We start from the raw sequence: 8,230 nt of genomic DNA, 5'->3' as shown, positions 1-8,230 counted from the left end.
CGGCTTGCGGGGGTCGTCGGGGACGGGCGGGGGCGGGGTCAAGCCTGGAGCTGACCTCCGATGGCGGGTCCTGGCCCGCGCCCTCCTCGCTAGAGCGGATGGAACCTGGTCGGTCCCCGACCGCTGTCGGCCGCCGAGGGGCCAGCTTTCCGCTACCGGAACTCGCTCGCGGGCTCATCCTTAGAAGTGACCTCGGAAAATCAAATCGTAGTGACTTTGTTTGGTTCTCCTCCCTCCAACCCTTTTCCCAGGAGTTCACGAAACTCGAAAGATTTCACCCGTGTGTCCACGTCCTACATCCGTTTCAGGCACTCGGTGTGGTCTGTTATGTGCTTTGTTAACACAGCTCTTGAGGTTCATCCCGGACCTTGGTAAGAAGGGGTTACCGATCATCTTCTTCTCTGTGGTGCAAAAACCCCTCAGTTTACTAGCTCAAGGTAGTTTGAGGCTGCTTTTGACTTTGCCCTCACTTGTCCTAAGATTATAGAGGGATTTCGATGAAGCATTTTGTTTAAAAGGTTAACAGGGCATTCTCAAGAGTGTGGCTTCAGTAAGCGCAGGTTGTGTGGTGTAAAGTAAATGAAAGAAACCTTGATACTTTTTAGCATTAGTTGATTCATAGTTGCAGGGAGCATATTCTTTTTTTTTTTTTTTTTTTAATTCAAAAGCTGCTACCCTCTTTAAGTAGGACACCACAGAAACTGGCACATGTATCTTTTCCCTCCTTCCTTTCCATTTTACTTAAGAGCTCTCCGGGAAGATCCCAGAAGAAACTATTCACTCTGATACTTCTGTTTTTATGTAACCAGTAAAAAGGAAAGTATTAAAGGAGAGATATATTTACACATTATACAAAAGAATAAGGAAGAACCAAGAGTGTAGCTCTTTTCTTGTCCTTCCTTTCCTCTCCTCAAAAGAAATAAACAGGGAGTCCCGTTTTATTAATACATTATTTTCACTTTATCTAATTGCTTGTGGAGTTTATTTTTGTTGTTGTTGTTCTTTAAACTGGAACGCATGAATTATTCTTTTTAAGCATTCTAACTCCTTCAGTTTTTCTGCTTAAAAGAGATGCCAAACCTTCATCTAAATGAAATGTTCTTTTCCTTCAGGGTGATGCTCTCAGATGTCTTGCTCCCTTGGGGCACACAATTGGAGACGTGCAGCTGTGCCTCATTAAAAACAGGACACTGCTGGCCTCAAAACACACCTGCCACCTCTGACAGCATCCACTTCCTTTCCCCTTGTGACTGGTGCCTTTTTCAGAATGAGAGTGTTTGGAATCATTTCCTGGCAGTAACCATAGAGGGTACTGGGCCTTCTAAAGAATGCTTTGATGCCTTGTTGTATATCAGTCTTTCAGTTCCTTTTTGAAAATGAGAGCTTTATTGCAAATAAGAGACATCCTCAAGGAAAAAAATTGGACAAACGAAGGGCCTGTTTTCTTATCATTTGGGGTTATTTTTCTTAAAGAATTAATTTCTTAAATAAATTAAGGAGGAGGTTAGAAAGAATTCTAATGTACAGTATTCATCTTAGTTTGAAAAACCTGAGATTGAGTGTTCATTGGCCTGGCAGGTTGACACAATGCAGTTTGGAACACATCCCAATTCTTCTGGATCATAATTTATTGAAGCTTCTTGTTCTAGTCGCTAAGTTGTGTCAGACTCTTTGCAACCCCATGGACTGTAGCCTGCTAGGCTCCTCTGTTCATGGGATTTCCCAGGCAAGAATACTGGAGTGGGTTGTCATTTCCTTCTCTTGGGAATCTTCGCGATCCTGGGATTGAACCCCAAGTCTCTTGTATTGGGAGGCAGGCATTCTTTAGCATTGAGCCACCTGGGAAGCGCTTTTATTAAAACTCATAAATGATTTTAATTGCCCCCTCCCAGTTGCATTTTTATGATGAGATCTCATCGATGTACTGTCAATGCATAACTTAAAATTGTTAATAAGCATTTGGGTCATACAATATTTTAAAGCTTGAAATAAGTTGGGCATTAGAAATAATATGAAATAATGATGTAGAACTGAAAAATGTAAATAGCTTAACTTGTTATTTAATATTCAGCTATATATTAGTGCATATTCCCCGTAGTAACAATGTCTTCAGTAGTATTACAGTGTAACTTTAAAAATGTGTTTGGACATTTGGACTTTTCAGAATTGTTCATAGTTCTTCCCCTCATCTAACTAATGCTTTTACTTCCAAAATGTAAAGGGTCTATTTCTAGTTAAAAGAAAAAGCACTAGTTAACATCAAAATTAGTACTTAATTATATTGTTCAGTATTATAAAAAAAAGTTTTTCTTTTTTTTTTTTGTTTTCCTCTTTCCTACAAATATAAGATTATAATTTTATTGGACAACATTTACTGTAGTAAACATATTGACTTTGTCTCTGAAAATTTCTAACCAGTAGGAGTTGAAGATGCAGTGGGTGAAATGTGGATTTTATTACTGGTGGGTATGGATAGGTTCGGAGAAGGCAATGGCACCCCACTCCAGTACTTTTGCCTGGAAAATCCCATGGACGGAGGAGCCTGGTAGGCTGCAGTCCATGGGGTCGCTGAGGGTCAGACACGACTGAGTGACTTCACTTTCACTTTTCACTTTCATGCATTGGAGAAGGAAATGGCAACCCACTCCAGTGTTCTTGCCTGGAGAATCCCAGGGATGGGGGAGCCTGGTGGGCTGCCGTCTATGGGGTCACACAGAGTCGGACACGACTGAAGTGACTTAGCAGCAGCAGCATGGATAGGTTACCCCTTCTCAGCCTGAAAACAGGAAAATTACCTCACGCAGTGTCTTGCCCTTAGTTGCCACTACAGACTTAACTACTATAAATATTAGACTTAACTTGAATCCCTGTGTTTCTTAGAAAATATATTGGCCAACTGAATGATGAATGTGAAACACTTTATAAACTGAAAAATACCATGCAAATGTTTGTATGGTTGACTCCTAGAGAATACTTTGGAAAAACAACAGACGGCTTGACCCAGAGAACAGGTATTAGCTTAATGTGCGGACTTTGGCTACCTGATGCAAAGAACCGACTCATTGGAAAAGATCCTGATGCTGGGAAAGATTGAAGGTGGGAGGAGAAGGGAACGACAGAGAATGAGATGGTTGGATGGCATCACCAACGCGATGGATATGAGTTTAAGTAGGCTCCGGGAGTTGGTGATGGACAGGGAAACCTGGTGTGCTGAAGTCCATGGGATTGCAAAGAGTTGGATGTGACTGAGCGACTGAACTGAACTGACAGACACTGTGCTAATGTGAAGGGCAGCTTTTTACAGTGCAGTTAGAGTCATGTCAAAGTTCTCTTGTCCAGAAAGTTACTAATTTTTATTACTATAATATTGATTGAACTCGTATTGTTTATGAGCTACCATCTTTTCTGCTGATGCATGAGACTGGGTGCTCAGGGCTGGTGCACTGGGATGACCCAGAGGCATGTGATGGGGCGGGAGGTGGGGGGTGATTGAGGATGGGGAACACATGTAAACCCATGGCTGATTCATATCAATGTATGGCAAAAACCACTACAATATTGTAAAGTAAAAATTAGCCTCCAACTAAAATAAATTTTAAAAAAAGAAATAGGAAGTATAAAATACAGTTCTTATACTTAGGCACTTACAGAAATACCTATAATGGTGGAAATGTTCTTAATCTGTCCTATCCAAATCGTAGCCACTAGCCATATATAGCTGTTGAGTGCTTGAAATGTGGCTAGTGTGAAAGAAGAACTAAAATTTAAATTTTATTTAATTTTGATTGATTCATACATAATGGGCACACATGCCTGGTGACAACTGTATTGCACAGCGCAGATCTAGATGGAGACATAAGACTGACCTTATTCCTCATGTTTAGAGAGCGTCTCTTATCTCTACTTTTCAGAAACATCACTTAAGCTGAAATAGGTCCAATTATTTATAAAAGTAGTATTTACCAGCTTCCTGTTGGTGAGGGAAGGATAGTCCCCAAATAGTAAAACTGAACCATATAATGTGGAGTGACTAAGATTTTGAATTAAGCCATAAGCACTGTGACCTTGGTTAATCACTTAACCTTAGTGGATCTGTTTCCTCATCTGACAAAATGAGAGACTGGAGGAATGAAGCCCCTTCCAATTTCAGAATGATTCTGGAATTCTAAAGTGTCTGAAAAAAAGTGGGACTAGGCATAGGCGAAGTCTGAAGTCAAACACACTTATTTGGAATCTTACTGACCTACCTGCCTTTATAAAGTACATGTTATATTTTTAGGAAGCAGCATAGCACTGTATCTTAGGGTCAAATAACTTGACAAAGGCTTATTAGCTTTCTTTGCTTTAGCTTCCTATTATCTGCTAACCAATGAACTTTTCTGGTTGACTTCAGGCTCTTAACTGAATTAATGATAATATACTTCATCTTTGCCTGATACTTTGTAGCTTACCACATCCTTTACATTGTATTACTTGCTTTCATAAGTGGCAGGGAAAGGGTTGTCATTCCTGTATTTCAGATGAGGATACTGATGTGTGCCTACTCAGGTCCACATTGATCAGTGGTAGAATGGAGACTAAGGTCTATGCATCCTGCTACCTCTCTTCTAATGTTTTTATCCCCATCCCCCAACCCCCACCCTAGTGCTTTGTATTCCCTGATATGACCATTTTCATTCTCTTTGCATGAGAATAGTTTTTGGGTTTCTAGGTTATAAACTTTGAAAGCTGGATGAAACCTAGCAGCCTGTTTTCCTTATTTAGAAATATAATGTAATACTTCCATTTTACAAATGAAAAAAAATGGAGGTCTGCTGGGGCCAAATGATAGGAGACAGAGATAATGATATATACAGAGAGAGATGTATTTATATCATATTGACAGAACTAGGATTCGGACCTGCATTAGAAGGAAGTCAGAGGTAATGTTCTTTTGGAGAGTCAAGAAGCAATAGTTTTTGAAAACTGTTTATTCGAATATAACACTGAAGTGCACTGATAATCAGCATTTCAGTAGCAGTTGTTGGCCACCTGCTATATCCAAGGCATTCTTGTTTTGTAAAAGCATTTCTTGGAAGAATAGTAGCCAAACTAAAGAAATGTGTTTTTTATTTGTGCAAATGGTTCTGTCCTTTCATTTAGGTACCAGTTTGTTAGTTGGGCATTTTATGTTTGGTGTCGTGAACAAGGCAGGTTTTTACATTGTGAATTTAAGTAAAAAATACTCCCCCAAAATGGACTGTACCCAGAAGCTAGAATTCTTTTATTCCTGTTACTCTAACATTCATATTGACTTTTGCAGCTTTTTAAGTGTTGTAAGTGGTTGTTAGATCTTAGAAAACAGACTTTCTTGAAATAATTACACTGAGTTTATTATTTTCTTTACTATAAGTCTATTTGTTTTTAAACAAATATTTTACATAGTAACACCTGAACCCCAGAAAATATCAGCAATTCAATCATGTATTTAGTCAGTTATAGACCATGTGGCTAGTTATCCCAGTAGTGAGTTAGATTAGATTTCATATCACCAAATACAAAAATATATTTAGAAATACTGGACATTGGCCTTAGATGCCCTCAGCATTATTGCCCTATTCTTCCTAAAAACCTTATCTATATTACTGGAATGGCAAAGTGTGTTAACATTTTATTACAGATATTGACACAACTCCCCAGCAAAACCATCAGCTTTGTGTAGTCTGGGACCACCTTATTTTATTCATTTTTTGCATTTTCAGAACCTAATGCAGTATCTAATTCATTGTAGTATTCAGAAGATGTTTAGGTAATATTGGCATATTCAGGTGTACCAAAACACCCTGAATCAGCTGAGTAAGTTGTCAGGACAAAAAGCCTTAGGTCCCAAAGTCTTCTTGGGAGTTAGATCAGCTTGAAAGAATAGTGACTTGCAACCCCTAGCACACCCTCTTTTACTGATATATGCCTGTGTCACTAAAGAAGTGATCAGTAGAAAGTAGGTTACTTCTGAACTATGCAGTTAAGAGTTTCCAGGATGGATTTTATTTTAGTTCCACAGCCTCCCACCAGCTTGTGATGGTGACCTAACCAAAAAAGAGGAGTCTTTTCTTATAATCTGTAATCGAACAAGTTTCCTCTTTGCATCTATCAGCCAACACACTTTTGGCAGAGGAAGCCAAGAGCATGATAGATAATGTCACACACAAGCTCTGAAAAACAGTTCTTTATTCTGTTTTTTTAAAAACACATTAAAAAAAATCTGCTTAGACACTCTAAAAGTATTTATGTCAACTGCTCTTGTTAAAAGGCTTTTTGTTATTCATTAATTAAGGGAAGAACATACTGTTTGAGAAAGGATGTTTATAGATGAGAACTGTAAATTCTATATAGTTGAAAGGCATGTGTACAAGTTTTACAAAAACATTTTGGTGTTTGTTGGTTCATTTACTGTGTAAGTCAACTGCCCTATGTATTTTTTTTTTTCCCCCCACGTTATCAAATTTTTAAAAATGTATTTATTTTTTAGCTGAAGGATAATTGCTTTACAGAATTTTGATGTTTTCTGCCAAACATCAACATGAATCAGCCAGAGGTATACATATGTCCTCTCCCTCTTGTTTGTTAAATCTCTGCCAATAATGTAAATTTTCAGTTTAAGTTGAGGTGAATCAATGGATTTCGAGGCCACCATAGAGGAAAATGATCAAATCTTGAAATATTTGTGGTTTAACAACATTTATTAGCATATTTTTTTTATTTTAGAAATGTGTAAAGGATTATAAAGAAGACAAAAAATGGCTCACAGTCTCACTGATAATATAATTTTATTAGTGATTTGGCCTACATATATTTGTTAGCAGGCAAGCATAAATACATTTTGACATTTTTAAAAAAACAAAGCTAATATGCACAAATAATTAGAAAATTTAAACTATATAAAAATAAAACCCTCTCTCCCAAAGATTCTTGGTATCCTTCCAAGAAAATTTTTAATGCAACTCTGTATCTTTTTAAAAGATTATAGAAAGGAAATTTTTAATGCAACTCTGTATCTTTTTAAAAGGGCTTTGTGCTGTACACTGTGTTTGGTATTTTGCTTTTTGTGTGTCATACATCTTCTCACCCTTTCCATACCAGCATATGCAGATTTACCTCATTTTTTTTTTACCACTGTATCACATGGATGGCCCATGTTTATTTTACCAGTCTTACATTGTTTGATACACATTTAGAGTATTAACAAATTTTATTGCAATGTTGCTATGAATAGCCAATGAATTCTTATATCTTGGCATAGGATAATTTCTGACCAGTAGAATTGCTGTGTCAAAGTGTATATGTACTTTAAAAATTGACAGATATTTTCAAATCTCTATTCAAAGATTAGACCAGCTTTCATTCCTGTCACTACAAGTACAAATAGTATTTTTTCCATATTCTTGTGAGTATTAGGAAATTTTTAAATTCTCCCAATCCAGTGGGTGAACTGAATATTTGTAAGAAAAGGAAATATGTGCAGTTTTTTAATACTCTGTAGGATTTGAAAATTTTTTTTAAAGTTAGTATTCTTACCTTTAATTCTTTTTATGTTTTACATATTAAGAGATGAAATTGGCCTGATCCCATGTCCTGAAGCTAGGTATAACCGGAGTCCCATAGTCCTGGTTGAAAACAAACTTGGTGTGGAGAGCTGGTGTGTCAAGTTCCTTTTACCGTATGTCCACAACAAGCTCCTTTTGTACAGAACAAGAAAGCAGTGGCTGAACAAAGATGGTAAGTATTGAGACTGTCCTTTTTCTTTGATTTTTCAGAAGCAGCATGAAGTATTGTAGGAAGAACCCTCTGTGATGTTGACATTCCTGGATTCTAGTTCTGGCTTTTTCATTCATTGACTGGGCAGGCTCTTAACTTCTCTGTCAAATGAGTTTGGACTCATCACTCATTTTCTAATTTTGCATCCATTGTGATTCTCTGGAAGGTACTTCAACCATGGTGCCAGGTTCCCTACTTCTGATTTTTTTTTTTAATGTACTAGAGTCATTTGTAAGGTATTTGAAGAAAATATATGAGTAAAAAAGGTTTGAAAATTTGTGAAGTGAACTCTAGTCCCTACAAGCTCTGATTCTTTGGTTTCTAATCCTTAAGTAAGTTATGAGCAACAGAACTCATTTAGTAACAGTTCATGTGAGATAACCAAGGTTTGATGGTGGTGGTAATACTGTGAAGCAGCTCAGTGGTTTACGGTGGT

At 37.5% G+C, this 8,230-nt stretch overlaps 1 protein-coding gene across 7 annotated transcripts in view; it reads left to right on the top strand.

Annotated features, from left to right (window-relative positions):
* PTAR1 (protein prenyltransferase alpha subunit repeat containing 1) overlaps positions 1–8,230 on the top strand; it is a 44,475-nt gene that overhangs the window by 377 nt on the left and 35,868 nt on the right. For 4 of the 7 annotated variants that reach the window (XR_015169696.1, XM_086415472.1, XM_086415476.1 and 1 more), the window contains exon 2: positions 7,586–7,755. The exons of 2 other annotated variants lie outside the window; for them this stretch is intronic. Coding sequence is in view for 3 of the 5 variants with exons in the window: in XM_086415472.1 (XP_086271598.1) it covers positions 7,586–7,755 (170 nt within the window). In the remaining 2 variants the exon portion in view is untranslated. Of the gene's footprint in view, positions 1–40; positions 372–7,585; positions 7,756–8,230 lie in introns of those variants that run through there. One more of the 7 variants, XM_086415474.1, reaches the window with a different exon arrangement.

Source organism: Bos grunniens, chromosome 8, assembly GCF_055505025.1.
Source record: "Bos grunniens cultivar Pamir isolate PY7600 chromosome 8, Bosgru_T2T1.0, whole genome shotgun sequence".
NCBI classification, from domain to species: Eukaryota; Metazoa; Chordata; class Mammalia; order Artiodactyla; family Bovidae; genus Bos; species Bos grunniens.
The sequence above is the reverse complement of the archived record's forward strand: the minus strand, read 5'-3'. Positions and strand labels throughout refer to the sequence as shown.